The sequence below is a fragment of the Passer domesticus genome, chromosome 3 (assembly GCF_036417665.1).
Source record: "Passer domesticus isolate bPasDom1 chromosome 3, bPasDom1.hap1, whole genome shotgun sequence".
Lineage (NCBI taxonomy): Eukaryota > Metazoa > Chordata > Aves > Passeriformes > Passeridae > Passer > Passer domesticus.
Window position 1 is genome coordinate 109,539,201 of NC_087476.1, and position 15,356 is coordinate 109,554,556.

The 15,356-nt window shown below is 43.2% G+C and overlaps 1 protein-coding gene across 6 annotated transcripts in view; it reads left to right on the forward strand.

Moving 5' to 3' along the window:
* Positions 1-1,180: 1,180 nt before the first annotated feature.
* Positions 1,181-15,356, forward strand: part of GPCPD1 (glycerophosphocholine phosphodiesterase 1) — a 43,159-nt gene continuing 28,983 nt past the window's right edge. The window contains exons 1-4 of one of the 6 annotated variants that reach the window (XM_064415041.1): positions 1,181-1,363; positions 9,595-9,680; positions 13,169-13,253; positions 14,176-14,269. In XM_064415041.1, coding sequence (XP_064271111.1) covers positions 9,632-9,680; positions 13,169-13,253; positions 14,176-14,269 — 228 coding nt within the window. In that variant the 5' untranslated portion in view covers positions 1,181-1,363; positions 9,595-9,631. Of the gene's footprint in view, positions 1,364-1,797; positions 1,958-2,547; positions 2,569-3,094; positions 3,287-5,592; positions 5,614-9,594; positions 9,681-13,168; positions 13,254-14,175; positions 14,270-15,356 lie in introns of those variants that run through there. The other 5 variants (XM_064415040.1, XM_064415038.1, XM_064415037.1 and 2 more) reach the window with 5 other exon arrangements.

Here is a 15,356-nt window from a genome sequence, read left to right on the forward strand (position 1 = left end):
TGTGGCATTCCTGTGACAGCACTAACTCCCAACACAGGATAAATGGTTTCGCCACACAAAAAAGCTCACAGTATGAAACATGCCAATCATTTGCTTTTACATTTTTAAAAGTTTAATAATAATAAAATGGCTATAAAAATAGCAATATAATTAGAATAATAAAAATTTGGACCATTTGGATTAGGACAGTATGAGACAATAAGAACAAAGGGTTACGGACAGTCCAAGTACCTTTTTTCAGGGCAAAATAAACCCCAAAAAGGACACACATTAACCCTTAAAAGCAATAGCCTGTTGCATATTCATACAATTCATACAAGATGCATAAATTCCATTCAAACAGAGTATTCTGTCCAGTCAGTGTCAACTTCCTCTTAATCCTAACGGCATCATCAGGGCTGAGCAGGGCAGGAAGAAGTTAGTTTCTTCTGATAAGGGAGGAACAAATTCTTTTTCTCTGAAAGATTTAGGTGTCCTGTGGCTGCTGTCTGTGCGAGTCCTCTCCTTTAAAAAAGTATCTTACATAGCATAGCTTCTATTTTAACATTATGTTATAACCTAAAACTATATTTAACACACTAAGAAAATACAGCATTACTTTTTAACATAACACATATAATATTCATGTTAATATTTGCAAAAAGCCAATCATAAAATACACATTTTTTCCACAACAGGGACAGATGGCCACCATCAAATTGTTCCACAACAGGGACAGGTGGCCACCATCAAAACAAGGGAGACCAAAGCCCTTAAGGAAAGCCATAGCACCTGCTCCTTTATACCACAAAAAATCCATTGTGTCCTTGGTGCCATGGGCTAACAGCCAGCTTCAACCACGGAAGATAGTTTCCAGCTTTAGGAAGGGGAACTCCCAATCCTTACAGCAACACTTAACTGTCCCAGGCTGGACACAGAGGACACAAACAGAGGGAAGGGTGACCTCAGAGAGTATGGGGATGGCAGAAAAAACCCAACTCGCCTCAGCAAAGCCGCTCTCCCGCCCTGACCATCCCGGCCGGGGCCGCTCTCCCGCCCTCGCCATCCCGGCGCTCCCGTCCCTCAGCGCCGCGGCTTTCAAGGGAGCGGCGCGCGCCCTCCCGCCCCTCCAGCCCGGCCCTGATTGGCTGCGGCGGGAGGGGCGGGGCCGGGCCGCAGGGTGACGCGTCAGCCGGGCGGGTCACGTGGCCGCGCCCTCCCCGGTGCGCTCGGCGCTGCTGGATCCGGCTGCCGGCACCGCCGCCCCTGCCCTGCCCTGCCGTGCCCGCGCTGCCAGCGCCCGGCCAGCGCCAGCGAGAGCCCGGCCAGCGCCGCTCGCAGCCCCGCACCAAGGGCTGAGCAGCCGGCTGCAGTGCTCGGCCAGGTCAGTGCACGCCGCCTGCCGAGGGGGGCGCGGGGCTAGCGGGAGTGCTGTAGGGGCTTTATGGTGGCGACGGCGGCAAGGAGCGGTCGGTGCGTGCTCCCGGGGAGGTCTTGGAGGCTGGAGGAGCTCGGGTGGCGCTGCGGTGCCGGGAGAGCGCTGGGGGAGCGGCGCCGTGCTCTCTGCGGAAGGCACCGGGGGGACGGCGCGGGAAGGCGGCGGCGCTCTCTCGGGAGAGGCGGGCAGGGCAGAGCTGCCCCGCCGTGCGCAGGCGGCCGTAAGCCGCCCCCGAGCCCGCCGTGCCGCCGGGAGCCCCCGCGCCGCGCACTCCGCACGCCGCCCTCGGCCCCGCCCCGCGCCCGCCCCCCGGCGCTTCCCGCGCTCCCATTGGCCACGGCGGGAGGGGCGGGGCCGCGGGAGCTGTCACGTGGTCGGCGGGGGGCAGCTGGAACCGGTTGGGGCCGCGCCGCCCCCTCCCCACCCCCGTCAGGCGGCCCCGGGCGGCGGCCCCGGCAGGAGGGGCGGGGAGCCCGGGCACTGCTGTCCGCAGCTCCGCACAAAGCCAGCCAGCCCCGGAGCGCCGCTCCTTTCCGCCAGGTTAGTCGGCGCCGCCGGCCGCGTGTGGCGGCGGGACCGCGCGGTGGCGGCGGGGGCGGCTGAGCAGGGTCCGTCCGAGCCCTGCGCGGAGCGGGCGCTGAGGGCGCGGGGCCGCGCTCCCCGCAGGATCGGTGTGTTATCCGAGAGGACGAGCGGGCGAGGAGCGCGGCGGCCGGGCACCGGGACGTCCCCTCGGGCTCCCCGAGAGGCGGGCAGAGCGCGGCTCCGTGCCCCGGGGCGGGGGCGCCGTGCCGGGCGGGCTGCGGGCGCGTCGCGCTCCCCGGCCGGGCCCCGGCTGCCCCCGGTGCGTGGCTTGGCGGGCCGGGGAGCGCGGGGCCTGCGGCTCTGTTTGTTTACGTCGCCGCCTGAAGCGCTGGCCTGGGGCGGTCCCGCGGCTGCCGCATTATGCAAGCGGCCGGGCCGGGGCGGGCCGGGGACGTGGCGCGCCGCCTCCCTCCGGCCGGGCTCCGCCGTGCGGGGCGCCCGGAGCCCGCGGTCCGTGTCGGAGCGGGCGGGCCGGGCTCTGCCGGGCGTGGGGGTGTGCGCCGCGCTGCCGTCCTTTGTCTCGGCTCTGCGCTAAAGGAACGCAGCGGCGGTGCTGCCGGCTCGAGGTTTGATGTTATTGATCGCGTAGGAAATAGTGAGGCTGCTCTAGATTAAGCTGAACTTTAAAAATTAATCTGCTACCTGCACCCTAACCATGTACAGGTTCATTCTTCCATTTTTCCTTTTCTTTTTCCTTTTAAGTTAATAGCTTGTCTTGTTAGTATTAGCGTTTTAATTTATCAGAGCACGCAGTGTTAGATGCTGGTTAACCTTCAACATATTTTAAATGTTAACGGTAGGGTGAAGTAGTTGATAAGTGGAATTATTTTTGTCATATATATTTCCATTCTAGCGCTGTTTCCTGTACAATAACTATATAAGATGTTAAAAAAATAGGAGATTGTCACTGGTCTTGAATAGGCACTGGTAGCCCAAGCTGCCATGTAATTAGTCTTTCGGTAAGGCATGTAGCCCCTCAACAGAATGGATCCAGGCTTTGGAAACCTGTTAAAAAGTGGTTTGTTGAGAGCTGTGGGGAGCATTATACATGTTGTTTGTCCAAGTCATTCCTAAGTGAGGAATGTTGGTGTGATACAGAGAGCTAAATTACTTGCTGTCTAAGAGCTTGTCAGCCGTACGTTAATAGCACGCAACATTTCACGAAAGAGGAATCAGACTGATGCTGCTCTGTCTCACAAACGTGCCCCAGCTGTTTCCTGTCTGTTTCAAGAACTTTGCAAAACTGTGGCATTGCTGAGGCGGAAGAATCTGTCACATGAACAGGTATTTGCCAAATGCTGAAACAATCAACTTATTGTTACTTAAAACCAAGCAGATACATTGTGGGTGAACGGAGAGAATCATGGCTGATGTGGCCCTGCACGTGGGGAGCTAAATTGATACTGAAAATACAATCCTCAAGATATTTTTCTCACTTGCTGTATTTTAGTGTGATGCAGTTTCAGAGGTGTCACTTGGGCTTTGCTGTTTTCTAAATGTCAGCGTAAGGCTGTTGGTAAAATTTCAGCCTTTGAATCAGAACAGCATGTCCAGATCTTCTGTGCAAGTTTGTTTGCTGTCCAGTGTTAGCACTGCAATGCAGAAGGAGAGACCTGCTGACTTCGTCCTTGCTCCTGCAGTCAAGGTGCACTGGGGGGAAAGGAGGGGGCAGGAAGAACCCTCTTTGTCTTTGGTTGAACATGAAGGAGTCGATGCTGTAATGCTGTTTCTAAAAATTCTCTCCCAGTTGTTAAAGGGAATGCCCTGACAAATATATCCTCTGACGCTGTTCTAAAACCCAGGTGTCGTCAGCTACTGTTACATAATTTTCTTGCATGTCTAATTTGTTGCTTTAGATCTATGCTGTAGTATCTGATACTTCATTAGGACCAACCACAAGCAACAAAATCTGTTCCTCATACTACAAGATTAACCAGATACCACTCGGTATCTTTGCAATATCACAGAGTGTGACTGAGGCTCACGTCCCTTTGTTCAGCACAGCAGTAGATCTGGTGCGTGCTGGATTTTCTGTTGCTGTGTGCAGCACATCTTTTAAGAAGGGAAAATCTGAGCACAGTACCTTCTCCAGCAGTGCTGGGCTGTGTTCAAATTCATGGTTCATGAGGGAGGCTGTAAGAGGTCAGAGGCTGTGTCAGCCCCAGTGCTGCCAGTGTGTCCTCCCAGCTGTCAGATGACTTGGCTGGGGCTGTGGCACCTTTCCCCTGCTTCAGCGTGGAGTTGGACTCTCCTGGGTGTTGATACAGCTCGTGAGTCTCTTCTCTTAAGGTGGAAAGTGTCAGCTCAACATGACAAAAAACCAAAAAATACTCCAGCCTTCTAGTCCTTGCTTATTTTATCTTTATATGCAGTAAATTGAGAGCTATTTTCAAATAATTGGGCATGTGTATCTTTAGGATTGTGCACTTCCAGGACTGTGGAGCACGATCTGTGATGAAATGTGTGCTGGCATTATGAAAGAGCCTGTTTGTGCACAGAAGGTGCTGGTGGGTTGACCTTGGCTGTGTGCCACTTGCCCACCAAGCAGCTCTGTCACTCCTCTGCTGAGGGGGAGAAAGGTGGAAAAGGCTCAGGGGTCAAGGTAGAGGCAGTTAATACATCAAAAATAATTTATGCAGATGATTTTATTCTCTGCTTCCCCATTAGGGAAGCAGAGCTTCCATATAGACAGGAGCTGCTCTGGAAGACAAATGTCTTAAATGACAAACACCCTCCTTTCTTTTAGGTAGGTTTTTTTTTTTTTAAATTTAATTTTTTTTATTTAATTTTTTTTTATTTGTCAATCTCTGAGCTGATGTCATATGATAAGGAATGTCCCTTTGGCCAGGTTGGGTCACCTGTCCTGGCTGTGTCTCCTCCCGGGATGTTGGCCACCCGCAGCCTCCTGGTGACAGTGAGGAATGTTGGAGAGACAGCAGTGATGCTGTGTGAGCACAGCCCAAACTCTGCGTGTTATCCACACCTTTCTAGCTGCCAGTACAAAGCATAGCTCTGTGAGGGCTGTTGTAGGGAAAATTAACTCCATCTCAGCCAGGCCCAGTACAATGGGCTTCATTTTTCTGCAGCTAACTAAGCAAATTCGGTAATAGAGCAGGCAGAAGTAATCTGACACTAAATATCAGATGTCTGAAAGTACTAAAATGCATTCCAGGAAATTCGTGGCACCTGTGTACTTAGTTGTCTAATTACCTTTGAAAAATCCCATTAAGTACCTATAAAATGTATTATTTAAAAAAAAAACCCTACCCATTAAAATGATACTTTGTGAGCTGTATTTTTTCATCTCATTGTAAAAATCTGTGCTGCATATTATCCTGTCATTTTTAAATATAATGTTACCCAAGAGAGTTTTGGGTTGGTAGCTTTCCATCAGAATTTTTTACTTTTAGTTTATTAGATAGAGATTGGTGGCTTTTTGTGGGGAGAGAAGGGGAGAAATGTGACACTTTGGTGTGAGTCTGATACATTTTTACTTTCTTACCAGCATGTTGCCAAAGTCTGATTGTCCTTAATGGATATGCTAAGTGTAACCAGCCATTCTGCAGCCCTTACAGTCAACTTAGAGTTGATAAAATCAGCCTTTCATTCAGGTCAGTGCAGTTGCTTGAAGTGTTCCCTGCCTAATTTTGAAAGCCCTCTGTCCATGCAACAAAATTCAAGGCCTTCAGGCTTGTAAGTCTCCACAGTTTTTTAAAAAAAATCCCATTGTACTTCAAGCCTGCCCTTGGACCACTAGAATCAAAGCCCCAAAACCTGTTCAAGTTGCTATTAAAAATATTGGTTGTAATGAGTAGAGAGCAGGTAACCTGGCTGCAGGGCTGCTGTGAATTTTTATGACTCTGGAATTTGTTTAGTGTTTGTTATATTCCATGATTGCTCCAGATTACCTGGTGTGTATTTAGCTAATCCTGAAAAAACATATAAGATACGGTACAGCAAGCAGCCAGCACCTCTTAAATCATATTGGAAAGGTTGGGGAAATTAAGGGTGGGGCAGAATAATCCACTAAAGCTGAAGGCTTGTGAAGGGTTTTAATATATCACCAGACCTGTAAGCCTTCAAGGTTCACATGAACATCAAGATTTGAATTAATAAATCAAGTCCCTGTCCTGGTATATTTCTACCTACAACAAAAAAATATCGTGGTCTTCCCCATCCATGATGACATTTATTACCTCATTTTAGAGAAAATCTATGATACTTTGTGACATTTTAATAGTTGATTGTATTATGTCGTCTTTTTTTCCTTATCTGCATTTTCTAGAAGTTCTCTTTTAGAATCAGGGAGAGGAGAGTTTGGATTTCCTATTCTTTTCTTCCTATTAATGTTGGGGTTTTTTGTGTGTTTTTTTAAAGTGCTGATAAGTCTCCACCTGTGTGATATATCTTTCCCATGAGGAGAACTGAGGCTCAAGTGTTCACTGCTTTCTTGCAGGTGGTTGTAGTCTATAAAAGCTAACCAAAGGAAGAGGAGCAATTGTTTGCACCCAGGTTAGCACCTGGATGCCTGTTCCTGCAGCAGATGTGAATTCAGCTTTATTACTTTTGGACTCAGAGGTTGTTTAAAAAGGGTTGTTGCACAAGGATTCCTAGTTTGTAAATCGCCTCAATCGATTTTATTAATATTTGCTGATTAGGAAATGTTTGTCATTTTTAATGTAGCTCTTCTAATTTGCTTCAGTTCCCCAAGCAGTTATGACGTGACCCCTCTGAGCTGAAAATTCTTTGCATTCACCTAAAAGTCCATCATTACAGGAGTGGGGAGGAAAAGAGGATTTTGTTAATTCTTTGCCAGCTTCTTTGGCTAAGCAGTGCTGAAAATCTGAAGGAAGGAACATCCTGTTTCAAAGATGCCTGACACTTAGAGGTCAGAGGATTTGATTGTTTGAGCTTGTCATTCCTCTTTGGGAATTAAATTATTATCTCTTTTCAGGAACCATCAGTAACTAGACAGCTAAACTGAGGTTGTTTGGGGTTTTTTTTCCTCCCACCACAGTAAAATGTTTTTGTTTCATGTCTTGAAAACTTAGACTGCTTTTATAAGTGCATTATAATATACCACATAGGTTTAATTCCTTAACAAAAAGCAGACCTGGTTTTTCTTTCCTGTGTGTTTGTATTCAGTGCTCTGCTAGAAAATATATTTTTTTCAGAATGAGGGGTAGTACTTTGACCCTAAATATAAGAGCAATACCTGTACCTGCAGTTCTGCTAGAAAAAAAACAGGTTCTTGCTTGGTGAAGTGGAATTTTTCTTTTCTTTGTATACATCCCTTGGGTAGGCTGAGTAGGTTTTTGAGATAAAATGCATTTTGGGTAGAATTTTGACAATTTTGCAAAGCCAGTTTATCAAAACCTCCTTACAACTGGCTACTCCTATATAGAAAATTAAAATTATATTACTAGGCAGTTTAGAAAAGCCCACACCTGTCTGTAAAGTAGGTACATAGAATTTTTGCAAGATTGGCTAAAAGCTTTATAGACTTAGGAGGATTTTGGATGATTCTCTAGGAACAGTTGGGTAGTTAGTTAATTTGCAGTAATAGGACACATGCTGGTTTTTGTGAAGTTTAAATTTGAGTCATTGCATTGGCTCTGGATACAGCTTTTTTTTTTTTTTAAGCCAAAAACATATTCTTGCTTTGGGGAACTGGGTGCACACATCAACTTTCGTTTTCCTGCTTGACTTCCGCAAGGCATTTTTGCCTACTTCGTTTCCCCTTTGGCTCCTCTGCTCCTTCAGTTACAGGCTGTCCAAACAGGCTTGTGGTGAGCACAGCCAAGCCCCTGACTGCTTGGTGGCATCGTAAATGCACACTAGTAATTTATATTCTCTGCATTACACTGAGATTTTTTTTTGGTCACATTAGACCAGTTTCGTGAGTCCAGTCTTAGCTTCAGCACTGAAACGTGCTGTGCTTCTCTGTCTATAAATAAACAAGTGCTAGAATGTGTCACTTAACATACACAGGTGAGAAAGTTCCTAAAGGGCATGCCCTTCGTGGAATTCCTGTTTATCAGCTGTGCTTATTTCTAGTTTCAGTAGTCTGGGGTTTTATCGTTTGGGTTTTTATTGTTATAAAATTTGTGAAAGACAAATGCAGAATTGGAATATGTGACCGGAAACCTTTATATGTCTACTGGGTTTTTTTTTGTTCTCATTTTATTACTGAAAAGTCATCTTCCTTGACAGGGAGAGGGAAAATAAGGGAGGAGGAAAAGGAATGTAAAGTAAAGGCAGCTGTAGTTACAGTAGCAATAGAGGAGGAGAGTTAGAATTGAGAGGAGGAGGAGGAAAAAATCAAGAAGAAACAATTCTGAAGGTCGAATACCTGTAATAACATTCTAAATGCCCACAAAGAATGAGGTTTGATGATGAGCTTCTTTTTCCCCTCCTATTTAGTATCTGTCTTTTGCTTTCAAGACATATTTAACTGTCCTGTGCCCTTTGAAGGCAAGGACTTCCTCTTGTAGTAGTAGAGCTAATGAAAGGCAAATTTTTCTTCAGTGTTGTTAGTTCTTTCTGATATTGTTACTAAAAGATTGCTGACCAAGATTGTACTGAAATAAAGTGCTATTTATCCTGTTCAAGAACAGCAATAGTAACATTCTACCTCCTGGTTAAAAAAAAAAAAAGAAAACCAAACAAAACACACACAGAACAAAAATACTCCCACAGCATTGTAAAGAACTGGATTGAAAGCATTGCAAAATTTATTCTGCACATAATTAGTACAATTATTTTGTAGCCCATGTCCAGATAGATATACTTGGGTGGTGACAGTCTAGCAACATCCATATGTGGACTTTACTATGACTGCTGCTTTTGTAAATAATATTAAGGATGTGCTATATCAATAGTGTTTCTGCTGTAATGGTGAAAATGGGGTTCTGCCAGGTTTTTTTTTCAGTTGAGGTATTGTGCATTGGAGGAGAAAATTGAGGCAGTCTTCCTGCTGTCCTGGCTAAAGGCAGTCTTTCCTGCTGTGCTGCTTTGAAGGCTGCTTGGTGCTTCCTTCCAGTGGCTCCCGGTGCTCTCTGTGAAAGCCTGGAAGTAGGGGAGCAGAGTCTGCAGGGATGGACAAGTGACAGCAGAGAGCTGTCATCTCTTATGGTGGTTCCCCTTTTCCTTCAAGGTGGTTGTGCTTCTCTGTGGAAACTTTCTTGTGCCTTGTAGAGGATGCTGAAGAATAGCACAGATGAGGCAGAAGTTACTGTTTGCCAAGGATCCTAACCTTAAATCTCTTAAAACCTTCCAGTGGTCTCCTTGGAAGCAAAATTAGTCAGAAAGAGTTTTGAAAAAATCTCTGCTGAAGACTGATAAATGCTGCAGGATACTGATACTTGCATATGGTATTTCATTTAGTGGTCTTTTTCTTATGCCAGTGTTGCAGCTGGATCTGGGTCTGCAGCTACTTTTAAAGAGCTTTCTGCTTCTACTGCTCACTCAAACAGTAATAGCACAAGTGGCTTGCTTCCCTGTAAGTGGTGGGATTTCTGTTTCCTCTTACTTAGAGCAGCAACAAATGTAGTGATTGTTCCTCAAATTAGTTCTCTTTCTTCCCACTACAGGAGATTTCAACGATCCCAAGACAAAAGTTCTGCAGAAATGACCTCTTGTCAAGTCACTTTTGAAGTAACAGGATCATCAGCACCAGGTATTCAAATCATACATTCTCCTTTTTGTATGATTGGTGTAGCAGAAAACGTAATGAAGGAGTGTTCAAAGGCTGTCTTGTCTGTTTTCCTCAGAGACAAAAGAATGTATTAGATCAAATATCAAGGTGATAAATCATTGTAAAATGTATTAAGACATTTCAGCAATTAATTTGAAAATGACATTTGGGAAATAAATTTTATCTCTTTCTCCAAACAAAAATTTCATAATATGCTAGGGATTTTGATGCTAACTGAAATGGTTATCATTAGTTTAAAATCTTCTCTTTTTAGTACATTTATATTCCATGGAAACAAGCATTTGTATTCTGGCCCACGATACTTAGGTACACATTGATTTGTTTTTTCGTTTTTTTATTCTCTCTGCATCCCTGTTGAAAGTTCTCACAAGATGTGACCTCTATCAGAAGTTACAGACAGAAAGAATATGCAGCTTAATTCAGTATTCTGTCTATGCAAAAAAAAAAATACAAAAAAAAGCCAAAAAAAACAAAAAAAAAAAAACCCCACCCCAACAAAAAAACCCCTTCTGTTATCCAAATGAGGAACACAAGGTATCACATCAGGTAGAACATAAAAATCTGGTATTGATAAATTGTGCATATTACATTGACCTTCATCTTCAGGAACCTGGAAAGGAGTTGTATTTAACCACAGCTGGTAACTGAGGTCCACAAAACTGCTCCCAGTCGTGTTCCTTCCCAGCTTCTTCCTTCCCAGCCCCCTCTCTGGTGGGGAGAGAACAGAAAAGGCCTTGATGCTGTGAGCACTGCCCAGAAATAACTGAAATATCCCTCTGTTATCAGCACTGCTTCCAGGACAAATTCAAAACACAGCCCCTGCTAGCTGAACAAAATTAACTCTACCCCAGCCAACAACCAGCACAGAAGTTACACCAAAAAAGTAATTGATTGTTGCCTAACAGAAGCAGATGAATGTGGGAGCAGATTGGCAAAATTCCTGTGCCAGGCCAATACCAGATGGCAGAAGTGTCTCCTGTAGTTGGCAGGGGAGAGAATGATAAAGATACTGTTCAGGTTTTGACATCTGCCCTGTGTTAGACCTCTCCTGTGTTTCTCCCTCGTGGTTTGGCATTTGGGAACTGAAAACTGGTACTCAATGTAGTCATAAAGATGTTAGTAAGGAGCAGAGGTTTTTACAGCATTCTGGAGAAAAGTGTAAAAGTTTAGAGTAAATTGACCTTAGCTCAATACCTGTGTAGCTGTACCATAGAGTATGGCAAGCTGTGCTCTTCGTCCTGCTTACACTGTTGCTTCCACAGCAACACTGTCACTAGCAAAGCTGACTTTGGATGTATAACTTCTTCCTGTGCTAATAGTATCTGCAGTGAAAAGTAGGATTAATGAGAAGCACATCCTGCCTCAGTGGCTGTTCACAAAGAATTATCTGGAAATACAGCATCAAGAGATGACACAAAAGGGTGCTTCTGCTTATGACAATGTTGATATTGTTGGAGCTTTTGTTATTATTGTTGGATTAGTGAGGCTGTTGCAAGCTTTGAGTTGGAGCAGAAGGCTTAGATTAACCTTCTTTGCTGTATCTGAAGGAGCTGTGCCAGGAGCAGCCTTGAATTCCATGACAAGGAGAGGGGAGAAGCTGAGGACCCCTGAGCTTGAAATGCAAACCCAGCCCAAACCCCACTGTGCTCAGAATTGCCTATGGAGAGGCAGTTTGCCACACATTTTACTTTGGCTTTACTGGGACAATTAAGGCAGTGTTTTATAAATCCTAATTTGGCCTCAGTGCAGTGGTTGAAGGGAGTTTAGAGTGGCTGCACACCCAATTCAGGCATTGCCTTTTGTGTGTGGTGCCTTACTGAGTGAGAGGTGGTCACTGATGTTCACAGGTCTGTTTAAAATAGGAGCCCAGAGAACTCTTCCAGCTGGCACCTGGAATAGTTAAGAGGAATATAATTACATGGCACTTCAAAGCTTGGCTGTGTGTACACAAAGATGTATTAAGTACTGCTGTTTTAAAGAGATGTTAAAAGAATTTTAGCTTCTTTTTAATAGCTCTACTCAAAAATTCTACCTGTGTGATGTTCAGGTGGTCTTCCCTCCACACTTTATCTCCTCCCTGCAAAAACAAATCATCACGTGCCTCAGGATAGGGTGGAAAGGGAAAGGTGACATAGGCAATTGCATACTAAATATACTCATAATGTAGATTTTTGTCTGCATTTGTATGCTTACAGTGAGCATCCAGAAAGCTCAGGCTTCTTTTTTTTTAATGAATTGCAGCAAAAGATTAAAAAAAAAACCCAACTGCTGAAGTTCAAGGTGTTATGTAAAATGATTTCAGTAATCTGCTTTCTGTCTTCTGTAGATTTTTTCCAGTGCCTGGGTCTGCAGAAGTTTCTTTCATAAGCAGGCCTGTGGTATCCCTTGTTGGTTTAACTGGAGAAAAGGGGCACAATTTTAGAGACAAAAGGGCATCCTCAAAACTGTAACTGTGTACTTTGAAGTGTCAGCTGTGATTTGTGGCTTAGGGACAGGCAGTGTACACTTGCTGCATACAGCTGGTCTACTTTGTATCTTGGGATTATTGTGTCCCCCACACTGCTCATTTTGAGAACAGGAAATAAGTCAGAGATGCTTCTATCATTCTTTTGTGGTGCCTAACTGTACTTTAAAACTCCATATTTTCTCATTCTGCAACAGCTTTTTTTTATGTCTAAAAATCTTGTTGAAACCCTGTGAGAACAAAATACTAATTTGTTCTTTCCATTAGTATTTATCATTGTTGTTCTTACAGTCAGATAGATATACAGGTTTTATATTAAAAACAAGGGTAAGTTGCAATGGTCACTTGGGATATCCCAACATTAAATATACTGAGACTTTTGGGTTCTGTATATATGTATGCATTAAGATAAGCGTGACAATTTCATGTGGGTTTTTTGTGTAACAATGTTACATTTTGATATCCAATAAAAACTGAAAGTGTAGCAGCAAAATGAACTTTATTCCTCTTGGGAATCAAATTAGTTGGGTATGTTGCCTTGGGAATAATGCTAGCAATCTCCTGTTTGTCTGTGCTTTCTAAATTGTTGGTATGACTTTGAGGGAATATGGACGTGCATTAAAAAATACAGAGTATCTAGGGAAATAACCATGTCACCTTGAGATGAAACATTTTGCTGTGAAAATTTGCCTGCTGCATTCCCAGAGATGTTTTGAACACTATTCCTTAAGAATGGTTTGGAAGCCAACCCTTTTAGGGGCTGGGGTTGTCATTAGTCCCTCTCTCAGGGCCTTGGGATGGTGAAGAAAATGCTGTTGTAGTTTTGGGTGGGGTAAGATTCCTTTCTGGACAGGAGGGATTTTAGATGAGTGATACTGATATATATATTTAAAATACTTGAAAGTTTGACTGTGGCTGTACTTTTTAATGCAATCCAGTCTGAAGTAATGATGATTGTGGGTTTTTTTCTGTTTGGATTTTTTAGGAGAGGTTTTTGCAATATGTGGGAGCTGCAGTGCTTTGGGAAATTGGAATCCCCAGCTTGCAGTGGTCCTCCAGGGTCTGGATACGTAAGTTGGTTTTCATTTTTGGTTTTTTTAGGGGGATTTTTTTTTCTTCTGTTTTGAATTTTTTTTCACTTGTTCCGTTTGAAGTAGCTGGAGTTCTGGAGCAACAAATTAATTCTGTCTTTGAGTTTGTAAACTGCACGTACTATTAGTAGAACTCCAGAATTTCTTGTGTTGCCCTTGAGCACTTTGGAATATGTTTAAGAAAATATGAAACCTGGGTGTGCTTTTCTATTACAGATGGTGCTTCTGCTGTTGTAGCTGGGATTTCAGTAGTTTAGCTTTAGATATTTGGAGTAAGAAACTGCTCTGGGACAATTCTCAGTGCCATGGCTGTGCAGCAAGTTATAGGAGATATATAGGATAAAAAGAAAATAAAGACTATAAAAAAGTTATTATTGTGCAGCTAGAAAGTGATAGGGTGGAGATTATTTAAACTGAGAGTTACATTGAAATTCTTAAGGGGGGGGAATATGTGTGTAAGCATGAGTGTACATAAAGAAAGTTTAAATGCAGTGGAAGAATTTAGTGTTTTCTTAAAATTGTGCCAGTTTATAGCAGCTCTGTGGTGAAGGAAAATAAGGTTTGCAGGCTGTGTCTAATTCTGTCAGTCACTGGCTGTGTCATCTTGGATGGGTCTCTGAATCACTTCACCATGTTTTCCCCATCTGTTCAACGGGGATGAGAATTCTTGTTCTCTTAAATCACTTCAGATCTGTCGATCAAAAAGTTCAGTTTCAATTCTAAGGACATCTCCTGTTCTCTGCATGTTTGGCTGGGGTACTTTGTAATAACTTTCCTTGCAACAATACACTAGACTTTTATTTTAGAATATTACTTATATATGTGTCTGAGGTGGCTGTTAGGCTGTATTTTAGAACTTTTTTTTTGTTTGTTTGTTTTTTTTTTCTTTTTTTCTCCACAGTGTGTCTGAGGTAAAATGGACAGCTACTGTAGAGCTTCCTAGAGGAGTTCCTGTTCAGTATCGGTATTTTAAAGGATACTTTCTAGAACCTAAGGTATGTACAACCTTGGCTCATGCCTAGTAAAAATTCCCATACTTGAATAAAAAAAGGACTGCCTGAGATGAGATTTTTTTAGAAATAGGTCTTGAATTGCTACATGTGAAACACTAAAACATTTGTGGAAATACTCACAGTTCACTTCTAGAAATACATAGCCATATGCTCTTAACTGTAATTATATTCTCTTCTTTTAGCAGTGTTAGTGTTCTAAAAATTTCAGTGGTAAAGAAATCCCTGACATTATTATAAAGCTTAAATAATATGGTGAAGTTCTCATAGTTACAATATAGTTGCATATAGTCTTCAGCATGGATGTCAAATGATCTATGGAAGGAATGTGATAGTATGTGATACCTGTCCTATATGATAGGACAGAAGCAAGTGATAGTAGGAGAAAAATGGTCAGTGTAGGAGGTGCATTAAAATTTTAAAAGTTTTTAAAATCACTGCAGATTTGTTTTTGTGAAGCATGAGAAGTATTAACCAGATTTTGTGCTGCATAATCAACATAAATTAATCTCTTGAAGTGAAAAGGTGAAACAAGGGATGAGGCATCCCATTGTTTTGTGTATTTTTGTATATAGGAATTTGCACAACTTGGAGGGTAAAAACAGAGTCAAGAGACAGATAATGTTTTTACAGGTATTGATGTCAAAGCTGCATATGACTTTAAAGTTACATGAATTAGAGTTTAATGTATGTGGCAATGTACTGGTTTGTAAGCATTGCACTAGGGCAGGGGGAAGTTCTTCAGATGGGAAGAGGCTACATCCAGGAAAAAGCTGGGCTAAGTTGGGAAAATTGAACTCTTGAACTGTTTTTCATAATAACAAGTAATAACCTTAAGAAATTTAATGCTGCCTTTGCTGTATTTCTTATTCTATTAATATCCTGTAACTATTCACCCTGGGCTTTAGTTCCTCATTGAAACTGGGGTTATGAAGGCTGTAACTAAATGTGCAAAGGACTTACAGAACCATCTCATCAATATCTTGTAAAAATTTCAATTACTGTCAAGAGCATGTAAATTTTTGTCAGCCTTTTTTTAACTTGAAAAAACTTACATTTGATGGAGGTATCA